This window comes from Cucumis melo, chromosome 1 (assembly GCF_025177605.1).
Source record: "Cucumis melo cultivar AY chromosome 1, USDA_Cmelo_AY_1.0, whole genome shotgun sequence".
Taxonomy (NCBI): Eukaryota; Viridiplantae; Streptophyta; class Magnoliopsida; order Cucurbitales; family Cucurbitaceae; genus Cucumis; species Cucumis melo.
In genome coordinates this window covers 28974690-28992573 of record NC_066857.1, presented here as the reverse complement: position 1 = coordinate 28992573, position 17884 = coordinate 28974690, and the positions used below count along the sequence as shown (strand labels likewise).

At 34.4% G+C, this 17884-nt stretch overlaps 2 protein-coding genes across 7 annotated transcripts; both read right to left on the bottom strand.

Annotated features, from left to right (window-relative positions):
* Positions 1-968: 968 nt before the first annotated feature.
* LOC103492571 (protein TRIGALACTOSYLDIACYLGLYCEROL 2, chloroplastic) lies at positions 969-8521 on the bottom strand. 3 transcript variants are annotated; one of them, XM_008452984.3, is made up of 6 exons: positions 8204-8521; positions 4773-5332; positions 3825-4154; positions 3116-3231; positions 1701-1791; positions 969-1362 (listed from the first exon to the last, which is right to left on the bottom strand). In XM_008452984.3, exons 2-6 carry the CDS (start codon positions 5292-5294, stop codon positions 1270-1272), a joined length of 1152 nt encoding a protein of 383 aa, XP_008451206.1. In that variant the 5' UTR covers positions 5295-5332; positions 8204-8521; the 3' UTR covers positions 969-1269. The 3 variants fall into 3 exon arrangements, 2 of the variants coding, with proteins under 2 accessions (XP_008451206.1, XP_008451208.1); XM_008452986.3 differs by having other exon boundaries at positions 4773-5310; positions 8204-8425; XR_007822772.1 differs by lacking the exon at positions 969-1362 and having other exon boundaries at positions 1770-1791; positions 3116-3242; positions 8204-8428.
* Positions 8522-9108: 587 nt separating this feature from the next.
* On the bottom strand, positions 9109-13951 carry LOC103492570 (uncharacterized). Of its 4 annotated transcripts, none has more exons than XM_051088113.1 (8): positions 13775-13951; positions 12979-13050; positions 12854-12887; positions 10993-12652; positions 10634-10718; positions 10257-10454; positions 9706-9850; positions 9109-9444 (listed from the first exon to the last, which is right to left on the bottom strand). In XM_051088113.1, the coding sequence occupies exons 1-6, from the start codon at positions 13852-13854 to the stop codon at positions 10418-10420; spliced, it is 1968 nt and encodes a 655-aa protein (XP_050944070.1). In that variant the 5' UTR covers positions 13855-13951; the 3' UTR covers positions 9109-9444; positions 9706-9850; positions 10257-10417. The 4 variants fall into 4 exon arrangements, with proteins under 4 accessions (XP_050944070.1, XP_008451202.1, XP_008451203.1 ...); XM_008452980.3 differs by having other exon boundaries at positions 10634-10721; positions 13775-13950; XM_008452981.3 differs by having other exon boundaries at positions 9711-9850; positions 10634-10721; positions 13775-13950.
* Positions 13952-17884: the final 3933 nt, after the last annotated feature.

Sequence of the window (17884 nt, the reverse complement as noted above, 5' to 3'; positions counted from 1 at the left end):
TCCATAAAACCGAAAACATGTCATACAACAATCCTTCTTTAAAAAAGAAATAGCAATTTAAAGGGAAGAATGAGAAGAAATTGGTCTGAGCTTGAGGAGACAGAGCATTATCTAATTTTGTGAATATATTGCAATAAAGATTTCAATTAAAGAAGTTAATAGCCATAAATTTCTGATGGCAGTGTTTTGAGATGCAAGATGACAATATTTATGAGCCCAGCCTGGTGAACTCCATTATTATTATTTTTTTTTTCAAGGGGACCATTCGCATTTATTATTTATTCTTCCATTATTATTATTATTATTATTATTATTATTATATATATTCATAATCATTAAAAGGAAAAGAACAATAAACGGTCTCCACGTTAACTATATATATATATATATATCATAATAGTAGGCTTATCAACTGAAAATTTAGTGAATAAATGGTCTTTTTGGTCAACTGGTCAACCATTAAGTTGTCATGTTCCTAAGCTTAACAAGCTTTCAAAATAGGTTTTTTTCTTCTAATCCTTTGCTAGCACCAACAAATTTTTCTCCTTTCCTTTTTAATAATTGCGGATTTGTCTTTTTTTCCCACTCGCCTCCCTTAGTCTTGTTATCTACTCTGTTACTTCCTCACTTCTTTCGAATATTTAATGCTACAAATCACGAGTTGTGGCCGTAAGAATCAGAACCTACTAAAGCAACATTTGTCGTAAAACATGAACAATAAAACTTCCAAAAATTTTTAAGGATAGTTCATAGACTAAGGTATGAATCTCATTTGAAGATTCCATGATTCCACACCTTATTCCAACACTGTTGTACAAAAAAATTAAAAAAACAAAATGTTCATTACCTTGTAAAGTGCTTCACAAGGATAGGAGAGTAAATTGGCAGGTTGACCTGAAGTAGCCATCATAGCTTTTCCAATCTTTATATGGAATCCAGCCTGGAAGAAAGAAGCCTTTGAACAGAAATGAAGGACAACAAACATGTGTTAATAAGAATCAATAATCTCCCACTGTTTCAACAGAGCTTTATCTAAGAACATTCTCACATATATTTCTATGCTACTAAAATGAACTATGGATATAATTTATCCCAAATTCTTTTGCCAATGCCTGACTTCCTCCTCCTTCCCCCACAGAAACCAAAACCCACAAAAACAGTTGTGAAAATATGTCTAGCCACATCGGCTTTGCGCCTGCAATATGAAACAACCGTTGCCCAAATACCGCGTTCATACAATCCCATTTCCATCACATTTATGTCTCATAGTTATAGTAGCCTGCTCAGAGATCTGATAAGCAGTTTTAAATTCCGTTTTGTCGCCTCATCACCAGTGAATCCAAGAACTTCGGAGCTCAAACTCTGCAACAACCAAAGAGAGAATTACAAAGATAAAAAGCTGTAAAGAACAGTGTTTTATTCTCAGTGCACCGCACACCGGAGCTCCCTTGATATATAAGTTTGCTTGAGGTGTGAACCTCAAGCTTGATTTCCTTCTTTCTTTTAAAATTTTTTCTAATCTCAAATAAGAGCTCTATTTTCTTAGATTTATTGTCTAACTATTCATCAAGTATTAAAATTTTATTTACATTTATTTGTTTTTTACCCTTGTGCTCGAAGCTATTATGCTTGAGGGCACCAAGGGCTTTAAAAAACACTGGTCGGAAAATCAAGAAGAGTTTGACCTATTAAGAACACACCTCTATGTTCTTCAAAGTATGAATTAGCGTATAAACGGACTTCTGAAGCAGTTCTGTGTTCTCCGGGGTCAGAATGGATGCCTGCACGCTTCTGTAAAACAGTCTCAAAGAACGTGAGCATACATCATGTAAAAGAAATTCATAATAATTGACATAATATGTTTAAGTTTGGGATCGAAAGAATGGAAGAAATTAACCATGTTAACTGAGGAATTCTTTCTTTTATTCTTTTTCATTTTTTATAAGGAACAAGGCATGTTCCAGTACTATGAAGTAACCAGAAACAGCCTAGACTGTGGGTAAGTGTAAGGTACCTAGATAAGTATGGTATTAGGCATGAGAGTATAATGGTAGTATTGTTAGGCACCAAGGTAGTTATGGGATGTCTTTGCCCCACATTTGTTAGAATGGGATGACCAATGTGGCAATTAAGTGGCTTGGCTCCCCCACTCCAATAGCTGGCTTTTGGGGTGTGGTTCTCCAAGGTGCTTAAATACACAACGGTATCATAGCCTTATTGTGAATGTTTCAAAGTGGAACCGGCGGAAGGTTCTGATCGAGTGTGGCCGAGTGAAGTACTGCAGGAGTAGCCGCTAAGACATCGGCTTTCCGAGGATGGGGTATTGTTAGGAACCAAGATAGTTATGAGATGTCTTTGTCGTTTGGTTAGAATTAGATGACCAATGTGCTACTTAAGTGGCTTGGCTCTTCCACTTTGATACCCGGCTTTTGGGGTGTGATTCTCCAGGGTACTTAAGTCACAGCATTACAATAAATAAGAAGACACCAATTTGAAAGTTGGATATTGGCAGGAAAAGTTACGGTAAAGCTCTATTCACAGTTTCCTCGCTGTTATACCTTGGAGAAACTTCTTATTTCAGCTATTTGGAAATGCAAAAAGCACAAGGTTAAAGTTTTTCCATAGATGTAGACGCTTGGTAAAATGAACATTGTGGAGAAAATCCTCAAAGAAGCATAGAGGATGGCGTATTTTTGTTTCCTTTTCTTATTTCTAGGATAATTGTTCCGTCATTGTTCTTTCAGCGCTGATAATTGTTGAAAATTGCTAGATTATTTTCAAATTCACAAGTATTTTCATAAAAATGCTTAATCGAAAACCATTCAACATTTGTGGTGGATTATTTTTTGATGAAAAGGCCAAGTTTGACAAACGCTAGTTAAGCTGTTCTCTTGAAGATACGGATGGAGAAGCAGAAAAGAATCTTGAAACAAAGAGCAAGGTTTCTCCAAGTCCAGTGATCTAGACTAGTCTGTAGTGAATTGTCAAAGGATTGAAAACTTTAGTACCTTTTCGTTTCCTCAAAAGGGGTGCTTTATTAAAAGATTTGTGGCCATTCAGAAATCAAAGCTTTTCTAAAATAAAATTTTCTATATCAGACTTCAGAGTAGTTTACCTTAAATCTTCCGTAGCATGTGAAAGACTTCTAGTTAAGCTTTCAACCTCCTTTAGAAGACCACTGTCACGAACCTCAGCAAGCAAAGGTTGAACATCTTCAGCCATGGCTTGAATCTGAGACATCACTACATCAAATCAAAAGAATTTGCATGAGAAGATAATTAGATCCATGGACTATATATCTAGCTCACCAAAATGGACAGACAAACAAGAACCTAATACATTTTAATAAAACAAATTCTTGGTTCGGTTCAAAGGTCCAATACCAGAATATCCAAAACAAACACCCATTTTCGAGCCGCAACACAACTCCTCAACAAACACCCATTTTCTAGCCGCAACACAACTCCTCATTTATGTCAGAACTATAAATGTTTTTATCATATTTGCTCTTTAAGAATTTTTTGAGCTACAATACAGATTGTACTCAATACGTACTACATAGGTCAATCTAGAAGCCAAGCCTAACAAAATATCAATTCCATGGATCTGATGACTTACGACTACTTCATAGTTCCTTGCTCATAATTTTTTTATGAGCTTTTCATCCTCTTAACGAAATCTGTAAACATCCCGTCGAGCTACCAATATAATATGTTTTTACAATATTTACAAGATATAATAAACATTCACAACTTGAATAACTAGTGGTCCAGAAACCAAGCTAGAAAAGAAAGATTAAAGCATGAAATTGTAAAGAGTCACACCTTTAAAAGCAAAGGCTTTGCTTCTTCAATAACCAAAGCAACTCGCTGGGCTAATAAAAATGTATTGGTAAGCCCTATTTCCTCTGCTTCCCGTCCAAGCCGAGTGAATATTCCAACTAATGCATCCAAACTTACCCCTTGATGTCCTTTCATTTTCTGCTTATCACATAATATTAAGCCTTCTTGAATACATTCCAGATCAAGTGGTCCTGCAGAAGGAACTGGGATAGGATCCCGGGGAGTAATGTCAATCATTGTCTCCATAAGAAGACCTGATTGGTTTACTTCAACCAAAGAATTACGAGGTATAATTATTTTATCATCTTCAACCTGCAAGATGGGAGGTAGTTCTCATTTTGTGCATTAAAAAATGTTAAAGAAAACAAACTCACGCCTATGGGCAGACAATTATGATGAAGATTTCATGAACTACAGGCATATGCTGCAATGCTCATTTTAAAGCATTCTTAAAAGCTTAGATTATCAAGGAAATGAAAACATCCCTCTTTCTTTAGTTTTTTCTTCTCACACATCTTAGTTAATGAAATTTCAATCTCTGTAAGTCAATGAGTAACCCCCTTTGTTCACAAGCTAAAAATAGGTTAATTTTTGGTTCTCTAACTCTTGTGAATCTACTATTTCTCAAGGTGAGTTTGAGATGAATCTGAAAAGATAAAAAGTGCTTTTAGTTCATCAAAAGCAAGTTTCAAGATTTTTTACAGTTTTAGTTAGATAATCAAAAGTGATTTTTAAAATTCTAAAAACATTCAAAGTGCTTCTATGAGAAACAATTGTTAATGCTTCTTCCCAAAAGTATTGATACAAAATGTGTTTTCATTTAAAAACGTTTCTTTTTCAAACCCATCTCAAAAACACATCCTTAGTAAGATAAAATGGTATGTTCTAGTCAAACAGGAAAAAGGTATGAATAAGAAGCATAGAGCATACCTCAACAACAGTCTCAATACACCTCAGGGAAGGGTTAACACGAATGACGTTGCCTACAGTAACTCCTCTAATTCTGACAGGAGTTCCAACAGAAATACCACTAGCCTGAGCAAACTCAAAGACAGCCAAGTATTTTCTAAATTTAGACCGTAGTTGAAAGCCTCTCAACCAAGCCAAACTGAGTGTGAGGAGTATAGCACCTGACACTAGGAACAACCCAACCCCACCTTCCCATATGCTCCTTCGACCGAACCCAAAATTACTCAAAGGACGCAATGTTTGCCTCCACACAGTACGAGGAACATCAAGAAAAAGGGAAAGTGGATTCCTTCTTTCTGAAGATGATGGGGGCTGACTATGTCCAGCATCAGCAGATGTAGCCTTTATTTGCTTCACTTTTGATTTCCGACCCAATGGGAGATGATAAGACAACCTATTTGAAGATCTATGTGGAAGGGTAACCAAGGATGAGGGTAACGTCACAGAACATGTTACAACCTGCACACGAATATCTCCCACCATATTTGCACAACTGCAACTGTAAAAGAAGATTCAAACAACTGCGGAGGAAACATACAATTTTAGAACGATCAGCAGATAAATCAACTTAAAAGAAAAACATTTATTATTTTCCATTATTTACTTGAAGTTGAAAAAGAACTTTTAAAAGAACACCAAGTCATAGACAAGTCCAAATTCAGTTCCATGATCAAGAATCTCGCCCATGAATCAAAGCAGAGGTCATGATAAGTGAAAAATAGTGCAAGTGACTAGGTAAAGATAGAGAAGGAAAAATCAGATTGGTTGACAAGGAATGAAATAAAGTCTCCTTGGAGGATTTAACTAGTTGGTCTAATTAAATGGAAAGTCTATTTAAGATCCATAAAAGTTTCTGCAAGAACAAGCCAACAAGGACGTGAAACCATATATCAAGAGTAAAGTCATGATTGGTGGACAAATAAAGCATCTTGTAAGCAACAATGAAATAAGGAATTGAGCAAGCAGCTTCAATTGTAGCAGGCTAAAATGCCTACTACCAGCTTCAATCGAACAACCAGCTTTAATTACTTGGTTATTTAAAGTAATTAGTTCTACCATGTGAACTCCATAAGTGAAAATGTTCAGCTTAGAATCAAAATAAGTTAAAGCACAAGTTGTTAATAAACCTATGACTAACAAGAAGGATAAAACCCCTTGAACAGAAAAACTAGAATGTAAAAAGGAACTTTCTGTAACAGTCAGACTTTTAGGAACCTAGATGTAGTCAAAACTCTAAGCAAAGACTTGACATTTATTTTAAAACCAGCTTGAATTCAACATTTATAGAAACTCATATACTAACCAATTCAAACTTACTTTTGTGGGGTCCCAAAGAGAATATTGGAAAACCTCCAAATTCTTTCAGATAACCAAATAAACACAACGAAAAATCCCTTGACAAGAGAAGAGACTTGAACTAAACGTGGAAATGGTTCGAATAGATTATAAACATAAATAAGATATCTCCCATGGCACTTTGATCCAACTCTACTGCCAACCTAGGCTATTTTTGTTCCCAACTCAAAAGAAAGTTTTGGAAGAAGAAAAAAGGCAAATATTTTTTGAAACACGGAGTAAGAGTCATCGTTGATGGGGATGGGTCCTAACATGCAAAAGCAACATGCAGGTTTTATATAGAGGGAACTGATGTAGCCTAATTACTAAAAGGAGAGAAATTTCCAAGAAACTAACGAAGTCTTTATTATGAATGAGAAGATATGCAAGGGGGGGATTCTCTATTTATAGAGAATTACAAGAATCCTAAAAGGATAACTAAAGGGGGTTGACAACTAATTTGGTAATTAAAACATAATTAATCAATGATTAACCAAGATTAACTTCATGCGGACACACCTGGTCAGAACCCTCCACCGGTTCCACTCGAAATGTCGACAACCGACTCTGATACTAATGTTAGGTACTTAAGTACCTTGGAGAACCATACCCCAAAGCCAGCTATTGGGGTGGGAGAGGCAAGCCACTAAAGTACCACAGTGGCCATCCCATTCTAACCAATGGGGGACAAAGGCATCCCATAACTAAATTGGTTCCTAACAAATACATGGTTAATACGTCTTTCATGGTAAACACAAGGGATCACATTCAACTTGCAATAATGCCCAAATTACCAATGACACTATTTCAACAGTAAATCCCAACCCATGGGCTTATGATGATATTTCAAATAATCTTATGATGAAAATCCCACCCTGATGACCCTTGCCTCAATTGAAATCCAATTTCTTACAAATTCTTTCCTCCACTACGAAATTCTTTATCTAATTCAAAAACAGAACATCAATAAATCAGCAACTCAGTCCCAAAATCAGGTGGTAATTGAGTGTTTTAGTTTGGGAAACACTAGTGGTCAAAATCGAAACCAAAACTAAAGGAAAACACCCAAAAACAACTCACCGACTGCTACTACTCAAGGATGAATGTCTGACTGAAGTGTGATGGCACCGTCGACTGCAAAATGGACGACAGTGGCTGGCAGAACTCGGTACAGTGAGAGAGAGAGAGAGCAAAATATGGTGGCTGCAAAGTCGTTTGAAAAAGAGGAGGATAGAAGAGGCTGCAGAAACCATTTGAGAGAGGGATTCAGGGAGTTAGGCTGTGAGAAGAACAAATTTTCCAGCAAGACGGGTTTGAGTCTCCCAAAAACCGAACCAATTCAGTTTTATTTATTTATTTATTTTTATTTTAAAACAAACCCCAAGTGACTACACTACGTCAAAATCACACTTTTCCCTAATCCAACCTACTCCTTATGCAGCCCAAACCTAAATCTCTCAAGAGATATTTTCAACTCTAACAAATTTGGGGAACCAGGTGGTTTTGCCTAGGGCGTCACACTTTCAGTTTCTGAACCCCACATTTCTCCAGAGTAAATTTTCTAAACAATTCAAAACAGATGAAAGTTTTCCTCCCTACATCAACCCTCTATACACGACACTTAGCTTCAGTATTCTATTTCCTTAAAGTTACGAATAATCTAGTGTCTTCTCGTACTTTTCAAACAGAAATGGAGATCCAATTCACTCTTCCCTGCTGCTAAGAATCATATCAGTAGAATTTTCAGATTCCAGAGACGGCAAAAACAGTAGTAACTACTAAGCCACGTTCGCTTAATACACTAACATAAGTAACGTAACACAACACAAAGCACAAAAATCCAATATACGAAATCAACCAACTAACGGCATCCTCCTCATCAAATCAGCTAAGCGTAGATATAAAAGATGAATTCCCCAAACAAAATAAGAAAAAAAGTAAATACAAGATCCACATCCAAACAATTATTCATTGAACAAACGATGCAACTATAAAAAACAAAGAAAGCCATGAAAGTATAGCAAATCCGAAGTGATAGCATAGCACAAATTACGCACCTGTAACTCGAGATTGTAACTACACTACAGTAGAGATGACATTCAGCCAAGCAGCAATAGAAGAGGAATTAGAACGAAGAAATGGGTGAAAATGGGGAAGAAGAGAACTGTTTGAATACTGCCATTTCCGGACTCAGAAGAGCGTTCTCGTAAGCCGAAGTTTAGAAGTTGTTACCATTTTAACCCTCCAAATTTTAGACCCATTGGAATCTACGATGCTTCTGTGTGTGAATTAGGCCCAGGTGGAATTTATCAAAATAAATTACCATCGCTGCCCCTTCCCACATTCCACTATTCTCTCACATAACATAATATTAAATATTAAATTCGCTTTCACTTTTCTAGTTAACCTTTTGAGTCGATCTAAGATGTTATTACGACAAATGGTTTGGTTTGATAGATCTGATTAGACTTTATTTCTTTGCATTTTTATTGAATTGAACTCAATTGGCTCTATCTATATCTTTCTTCATCCAAATTGATGGATTCGAAAGATATGAAAATTTAGCTAAAATGACTTGAAAAATTAAAAGTTACTATCTTATGCATGTGAGTAACGTTTGTAGGTTAAATTTTAAATTATAGCCTTATTTATTCAAATTGAGAATCAAAATCAACCTTTTTTTTTTTTTTGTTACAATGTTAGCGTCATGATTTATATATATTTGAAATTCAAATTGGACCTTACCATAATTCTTTTAAAGAATAGTACAATAATTTTCTTTCACAATTATTCTTAATTCCTAATCCACCTGCCTCTGATTAAATTATATGAGTAATATAGAAGGCCAACGTTGATAGACGTCAATCATAATATATAGACCACTTAGATTAAAATCGAAGTAAATCCCCTCATTAGTCTTTCCATATGGCAAGTCGACTAAAAAAAAAAAAAAAGAGAGATATTTCCATAGTATAGAACTTCTGTCAATGCATTAAATATGTGAATTAATGGAAATAAATAGTAATTACAATTAGAACCCTCATAAACATTCAACTTACATAGAATCAATTGCAAAGAAAGGGAAAAGGAAAAACGACTCCCCCTCCTTCATTTACTGTGCTCATGCTCTCTATAAAGGGCAAACCGGTTCTCACTGCCTTTTGGAACCCTTCCTTACTTTAGCTGTTATAAACCTCATTTTTATCTAGCTTTCACCATCAACTCAACCAAAAGAACTTGCATCCGCGTTGAAAATTGACGATCGGAGATTGAATTCCAAACTGATTAGAAGTGTTACCTACTTTCAAAAAAAAGAACTATCAAATGCCAAGGCCAGTGAAAGTTCTGTAGAAAAAAAAGAGTGTTGAAGTTGCAGTTTAATGATACTAAAATGTCCTAAGTTGCAGTTTAATGATACTAAAATGTCCTAAGTTGCAGTTTAAAGATACTAAAATGTCCTAAGTTGCAGTTTAAAGATACCAAATTGTCCTAAGTTGCAGTTGAAAGACACTAAAATATCCTCGGCCTAATTATGGCTCTTTCAAGTTAATATCTTAACCTGACCGTTTCGGTAATGAAACTGTGTATCTGGAGCAAACCCAGATCTTGGATTACGTTCAGCAAGAGCGAGGGCAACGTAGAGAAGAAATAATTCTTCTGGAGGATGTTCAACCTTTTCTTCTCCAATTGTACTCTCCGTCTTGCTGTGCCAGAAAGCCATTGCATTAGCATGGTCTATTTGTAACTATTAAACGTTCAAAGAGCACAAGTTTTTTTAATCTTACAATGTCTTGAATCATTCAAATTCAATTTAACATTTAGTTTTACAAGTTTTAAACCATAAAAATTAATTTTGAAGGATTAAAACCACGTTTGGGAATGATTTTCAAACATGACAAAAATGATTCTAACAATTTAAAAAGAATCCGGTCGCATGACATTCATACAAAGTGAACATCAAATTGGAGCACAAAGGAAAGTTCTAAAATATATATTTTATTCCAATGAGAATGACTACCTATTTCTGCAAGATGTCAAAACAAACGTAATGATAAAACTTCAACACTGCAAATGCTCTTAAATTCATAAAAATATGCATCATTTACTTACATAGATTTGCCAAAATTCCTCATCTGAACTTCCTTGAACACAATAGGAGCTGCTTCATTCCGCTCAGGGATGAATTCGGTTGATTCAATTTTGTTTGCCCCGCCCTCATCAGAGTGCCCAAAGATCACCTGCTAACTCAGGCCAACAAAATCCCTTGAGAATCACAACCCCAGCAACTGTTGAAGTCTCTTTGTTCCACTGCCAATAAGAACATGCATACAAATACGTTTCAGATCCTAGTCTATATTCATGCAAAAAATTTAATGATAGGTCAATGACATTAAATATCGCGCCGAAAGTAACATAAACAATATATAGAGCAGCATGTCAACATGCATGTGTTTTTAACAAAAACAAAATTCATTACTTTATCATACCTTTTAGAAAGAGAAGGTATTAACTCCTGACAAACTTGAATAATTACTGAATCACTTCCCTTCGCCCAAATATGAGTCTGTTCAACTTCTGACAATGCAAAACGAAATCAACAAACTCAGCTGCTAACTTAAATAATACCTATCAAAAGAACCAATTTATAACAACTCTAGTTATGCCCCTTTTTTATGGGTCAACCTAACGAGTGGCTCCAACCTATTGTCACCTACTAAAGGTCTGTACAGGTTAAGTTTATTTAATATACCATAAATACTGTAGGAAAGGGACTGAAATCAGAGCTCAGACAAAGGGACTGAAATCAGAGCTCAGACAAAGGCATATATAATTTGAGAACACATACCAGGAAGGTCTTCTTCAATTGAACAGTTGCTACTTAGATATAAATTAGCACACCAATCTAACTCTATGCCTTCACTCTTTGCAAACTCTTCTAGCAAGCGGCCAATGAAATTATAAGCAATCATGCTAGTTTCATCACAGGCTTCTTGAACCACAAGGTACTGATTCTTAAACGTGCTTGGTTCACTGTGCTCCATCTGATGCATTGAACATGACATGTTGAAAGAACTTGAACAGGGTGTTTTTGCAGTATCACCAGTAGTGCTGTTACCCAACAAAATATTTGGTGTGTCTTTGTTCCCCACTTGTTGGTTAGTAGACAGGTTATGCGCATCATGTTGACCTTTGGATTCCATGAATGAAGGTTGGCAACTAAAAGAAGAATCTAAAGAACCCTCCCTCTTGAAATGCATCAGGGTAGAATATTGGAAAGACTCCACATCCGCATTATAACTTGGGGACAATGTATTCCCCACTGAAGAATGATCCAAATTGGCTGGCATTGATTCCCCCGTACCTTCAACATAAACAGAGCGGGATTCATTGTCTTCTCGAGGCAGGCCATCACAGCTATCCTCATCAAGATCATTATCACTTTCTTCTAACTCTTCCATATAGGCATCAGCAAAGTCATGTTCAAAGTCATAGTTAGGTAGTAAATCCCAAACTACTTGTTTCATCTGAGCACTCAGGCTAAATATACATTCAACTTCCTCTTCAATTTCATCTTGTGAGAAAACTGAATGTGTCGCAATTTGAGAATCTGCATTTATCAAAGCTAAAGCTTTCAAAAGAGACTTTGGCACGGTGTCCATATCACTACATTCAAAAAGATAGTCTATTAACATCCTCCTAATACGAGGTCTTAGACTCCTATGGGACACTTTAGCACCAGGATCCAACAAAGACTTCACCTGTTGGAGCTTCCAAAAGTTAACCCTCTTGCTAATACACCATATGGCTTTTACGATTTCATTGTGCAAGCTTTTCATTTGGGGTGAGAAGGGATAAAACTCGATTATGGACGAATTATGGCGACCTGGTACTAGTTTGAGTGATAAATCAGCCACCGCCATGGCTTTTGCAAGTGATTCTTGCAATTCATCTCCTTCACCAACCAATGAAAGCATCTTCTTACTAATCTTTGTAAGAAGATTAATCAGACGATCACGACCCCACCCATGCCTATGACGTTTCATCTGAGGCATAAACTGAGCACCTACAAGCTTTCGATGCATAGCAAAGAGAACTTGGGTGGGCAGGTCTCCTAAACCATACAGTACATCTGATACAGCATCATGGATAGTTGTTGAGCGTCTTCTTCGGAAATTTTTTGAGTCGTTGAGAAGTTGAGACAATTGTTTAACAATTTCCAATTGATGGCAATCTTGACTTTTCCTTCTCAGAACTTTTGGAAGAAATTCCCTGATGGCCCTTTTCAGCTTCCAGCGAGTCTTTTCCAATTGGACAGAGTTTTCTGTAAGTACTACAGCAAGAAGGTAAAGTCCCCTGGTGCTCAGATCATTGAGACACGACAAGACGAGTTTTCCAACTTTGCAAGTATCTAATATTTGATCAGCACAAATACCAAGATGCCTTGTTTCAGCACCTAACGCTCCAAACGCTCCTTCAACTCTTGTTTTGACAGTCTCATAAAAAACCTGAAAAACAGAGATTGAAAATGACAAAACGCAGAAAGTAAGGTTAGCATTTTCAAAAGATGGATTGTTATATAAATAATATTGTGAACTTGGGACTAAAAGCCGGGTGAAGTAGACAAGGATTCAAAGTTGGTTTCCACTACTGCTTTTGTATAATAAAATAAAGTAATTGAGGGAAGAAAAAGGTGGAAATCTACTTACATCATCTTCTCTCAGCAACGATTCAGGCAGGTTTCTAAGAAGCCAACAACAAATCATTTATTGGAGCAAGGAACCCAATGTACTAGTTTTAACATAAATGATTGGTCAAACAAATTTTCACTTACCGTTTATTTAAAAAGTCTGAATGATCAGGATACTTTTGTCTAGACTCAGAAGTAGGAAGCCCCAGCAGCCATCTGCATGCATTCGACATAGTCAGTTCCTCCAAACCAGCCCACGTACAATCCATCCCATGAGTTCTCAAATACTAAAATTCTAAGACACCTTCTCCAACAACAAATTATTAAAACCATAATAAGAAAACATTCCAGTCAAATCTGTTTGTTTGCCATTCATCCAAAATCACAGGTCACACCCATCAAAATGCTATTCATCAATCTAAATTTATAGAATCCAGTTTCAGAAGATTGGAAATTGCACTATCATCATCCAAAAGACTAAACTAAACAAATGCCATCGGAACACTACATTCATATGGAAAAATCGATCAACTAGGTCGAATTCTTTCAAACCACGAAATTGGTTGTCAAAAGTTGAACATCAATAATTTAAAACTTCCTTCTAAAATTCTGAAACACCACCTCCAGCTACAAATCAAAAGTTCAACATCAATATTATTCCGTGTTTGTGATTCATCCAAAATCATGTCAAAACCATCAAAACTGCTATTTACCAATCTCATACTCTAAATTTATAGAATTTGTTTCCAGAAAATCGGAAACTGCAGCATCAGCATCCAAATGACTAAAATAAACAAATCCCATTAGAGCAACGCGCTGAATTCTTTGAAAGAGCTAAACTGGTAGTCGAAAATCCAATATCAATAATTCAAAATCTATTTTTCACGTCATTAAAGCGGAAGCAAACAGATTCATAAACCGATTACGGGAAAACTTATACCTTCTTTTAGATTTCAAAAGGGCCTCATGACGCCGAATTTGTACCAGAAGCGCTTGAGAATCGGTCTGATAAAACTCCATTGGAATTGCAAACGTTCCAGTGTCCACTAGGGTTTTATTTACACAATAATGGAGGAGAAGAAGGGTTTAGCGAGCGAGAAAGAGAGAAGAGGGTGACGTAATAAATCTGAAAGAAAAAGGAAAAAAGGAAAAATATTTGACTTCGGGTTATGGCCGGTTCGGTTGATAAATTAGATAACCGAACCGGAAAAGGAAAAAGGATGGAGAGAAACCATAAAAAAGAAAGAAAGAAAGAAGGAAAACCTTTTTTCTTTTGTTTTTTAGACCATTTAGGGCTCGTTTGGTAAAATTCTTGTTTCTGTTTCATGTTTGTGGAGATTTGTTTCTTATTTTATTCACATTTAATTTACATAAACATCAAATTGTATCTATCCTTCAAATGTTGCCAAATCTGATTTGCAATATCATCTCTCACTCGTACCATTTCTCTTAGATGATGTCGACTTATTTCTTAATTCATCAATTTCAACAACCTTATCAATATTTTATGACATCTAGAATGTAAAATTAATTTTAAAATAAGTTATTATGTCATCAATATTTAAAAGTAAAAGAAACAAAACAAAATTTAACATTTATATCTGCTACCTATAATGTTTGAGAGAAAAACCCACAATGAAACCCTAGATCCATGCAAAGAGAAAGACGAAAACTATGAATCCGACGAAAAAGAAGAGTCAGGCGAAAACTATGGATCCAACGAAGAGAAAGAATCTGAATTGTAAAGGAAGACAATGAGAGGTGAAGAGGAAGACGATGAGAGAAAGAGGAAAAGGAAAGAATCTGGATTGTAAAGGAAGACAATGAGAGGTGAAGAGGAAGACAGCATGTAGAGGAAGACGATGAGAGAAAGAGGAAAATGATAGTTATTTGGGAAAAATGGTGGAGATAAAAGAGGAAAATGAAACGAATAAAAATAATTGAGAAAAATGAAAAGAAAACAAATAAAAATAATTGAGAAAAATAAAAAGGAAACCAATAAAAATAATTGAGAAACGGAAAATGAAAACCAATAAAAACAATTGAGAAAAAGGAAAACGAAACCAATAAAAATAGTTGAGAAAAAGGAAAAGGAAACCAATAAAAATAATTGAGAAAAAAGAAAATGAAACAAGTAGAAATAAATTGAGAAAAAGGAAGAGGAGAAACTACTTTTTTCTTTTCCAATGATTTCTTATAAAATGGGAAGCGTTTCTACTTTTTTTTAGAATGAGAAACAAGAAACATTACCAAATACTATACCTCCGTTTCTTAAAAAACGGAAAATAGAAAACAGAAAACACGTTACGAAAACGTTACCAAACGGGCCTTAGTTTCCTCATCATTTATTTTTAGGATGTTTCTCTATCATTTATTTCTTCCTTAAGTACATTTGTATTTCTTTCTCTCTATATATATACAAGTTCTCTCTCGTGTTCACAACAATAAGTCATGACAAATTTGATGTTCAACAATACTGTTGGTAGTTTGATTTTAGAGATATGGAAGGGTTGGAAAGAAAAAAAGACAGAAAGTGGGATCAAGTATAGTTTAATCCAGCATATGTGTCAATCAACTCAAAAACTAAAAACTAAAAAGCCTGCGAGCAAAGAGTCAAAGAAGAAGCAATCAACTACGTGCGGACAAAAAAAAAAAGTTGGGAAAGTTCTTATTTTCCACCAAAATTCATGGAAATATCAACTTTGAAACACAACTCAATTACTAAAATCATTAAAATCTTCAAGTCTCTTCCTCATTCACATAAACGAAGATCAAAGTGTTAAGTCATGTAAATTTGGATAATCTTTGCTTTTCCTTTTCTTTTTCTGGTCCTATTATTATATTATTATTAAACTAAACTTTTTAATTTTTATATTCCATTTGCAACTCTTCGAATTTCTATTATATTTTTTTTTTTTGTGTTTTTTATAAGTGTAAATAAGAACGATATTTATTTGATTTAATTAGAAAACACTTTACGACTATGATCTTCTATGAATAAATAATTAAGAATTAAATTGCTAAAATGTTAATATATATCATTTTTTTGATACTTAATAACTATGATCTTTATAAAACGAAAAGATAATCTAATTAAGGAACTCTTTTATAATACATTTATGTTCGTACTTTAAAATGCTACTAATATAAAATTATATTTTACGTGCATGACAAGTGTTTAATACTACTAGACCAAAAACCAATAAAAAATGGTAGTCGGAGATAAGAGGGATTCAATCGTGGTCGAAAAAAATCCAAACCGATAACATTTTTTAGAAATTTCAAAGAAAAACTGATCCATCAACCAACAACGGTCGGTTTTAGTGTGAGTCGAATAATGTAACATGATAGTAACATAATATAAATTTCTCATTATAGTTATCTTAATTACTATTGTTACAGTGACATAAATATTATGTTTAGCTATTTCAAGTTTGATTGTGTGAGTCAAAGAATCCGTATCAAATATCGATACTTCTAGATACTAATCTTTCTCAGATATGTATATAATACTTGGTTTGGCGTATCTGTTTTCATATATCTAACATGTACATAACAAATGATTTGATGCACCAACGTTTTTCTAAGGAGATTAAAAAAATATAAGCAACTCAAAACTAAAACATGCACATTTTATTGTCCAAAATCATCTACCTCTAATCATCACATTTGCATCCCCATGAAGCATTGTAAAGTATAATCCTCCTGAATATTTTCAATAATTTAATGAACAAAGTATTCGTTTATCCCTTGTATTTTTCCTATAACCTTCTTCCTCTTCTCTAAACAATTTGTGTCTTTCTTCTATTATTTTGATGTTATTTGTTTTTATTGTCTACTGTTTGTATTATATTTTGTAACGTTGTTATTAATTTAACATTTTTATGATTTTTCGTGGATTTAGTGAATTACATACAATCTTAAACCTAATCTAGTTGAAAAAATTGGAATCAAGGCCGGGAATTCCACTTCTCTCAATTGCATTCTGAATATCGACAACGAATTTGTTGACGAAATGTATATGATCTCTTACCATTTTCTTGCACTGTGCTCTATCATTTAGGAGTATGCTTGAATTTGATTTTAACGCTAATCACTAAGAAAATGCTTTTAAAAATGCATGTGAAATTAAACATTGAATTGATTTGTTTATTTGACTATATATTTGAGAATAACAACAAGCATTCTCAATATATAGTGACTTGTACATGTGGAAGTTAGGGTACATTATCATGTTATGTGTTCTTGCTCTTTACACGCATCATTGTTTTAGCAATCTCTTGAGTACTCTATTTTTGATCTCTCTAATTTCAGTCAGATTACCTTACACAAATATCTCAGAAGATGAAACGAAAATTTCAGCCTCCTGTTGTGCCTAGCAATAATCTTATGAATTTTGGTAAGTCATCGACAGAGCTAGACAATTCTTCCACGATGTTGTATATGATGAAAATTCCAATAACATTTTTTAAGTCAATTTATGTATGAATAGAGTTTTTGATTTCTCTGTTCTTGGTTATTTTAATAATTACTCAAGGGGGAGAACTTAAAATTGAGACCGAGGATTGGAGCTGTTTTGTTGGCAATCCTAATTTTGTTTTATATTTTTTAGATTCATTGAGTCTATTAAATATGTGTACGGTAGAAATGTTTTTGAATTTCATAACCCAAACAATGCAAATTCTGATAAACAAATATTTTTATGTTTTCATAATGAATCCAAATTTTGAATTTTTAAAATTGAAAATTCACAATTATAGTAACAAAAAAAAAAAAGAAAAAAAAAAACAATTCGATTCATTTTTTAGAGAATTAAAATATGCATTATGTAGTGAATAACTACAGTTTATAAATAACCCTCGTTTAAATTAGAATCCAATTTTCCTGATCACCCTACTCATATATGAAATAAATCTGCTACCATTTTTCTTCCAACAACTTCTTAGATTTTGTAACAAGAATTTTGAAAATGAATCCCATTGGTTTTCTAGTTGTTTCTTCGTGTATTATCCCCTTCTTTAAAAGTAAGAAGCTTAAGCTCTATTTTTGT

What these genes read in the sequence shown, in the direction of transcription:
- LOC103492571 (XM_008452984.3), bottom strand. Translation starts at nt 5,294, where the DNA reads ATGGTGGGAGATATTCGTGTGCAGGTTGTAACATGTTCTGTGACGTTA. An exon ending in GTATTGAGACTGTTGTTGAG is followed by an intron (nt 4,155 to 4,772) that starts GTATGCTCTATG and finishes CCCATCTTGCAG; the next exon opens with GTTGAAGATGATAAAATAAT. An exon ending in CAAAGCCTTTGCTTTTAAAG is followed by an intron (nt 3,232 to 3,824) that starts GTGTGACTCTTT and finishes GTGATGTCTCAG; the next exon opens with ATTCAAGCCATGGCTGAAGA.
- LOC103492570 (XM_008452980.3), bottom strand. Translation starts at nt 13,854, where the DNA reads ATGGAGTTTTATCAGACCGATTCTCAAGCGCTTCTGGTACAAATTCGG. An exon ending in CGTTGCTGAGAGAAGATGAT is followed by an intron (nt 12,653 to 12,853) that starts GTAAGTAGATTT and finishes TCTGTTTTTCAG; the next exon opens with GTTTTTTATGAGACTGTCAA. An exon ending in AATTGAAGAAGACCTTCCTG is followed by an intron (nt 10,722 to 10,992) that starts GTATGTGTTCTC and finishes TTGCATTGTCAG; the next exon opens with AAGTTGAACAGACTCATATT.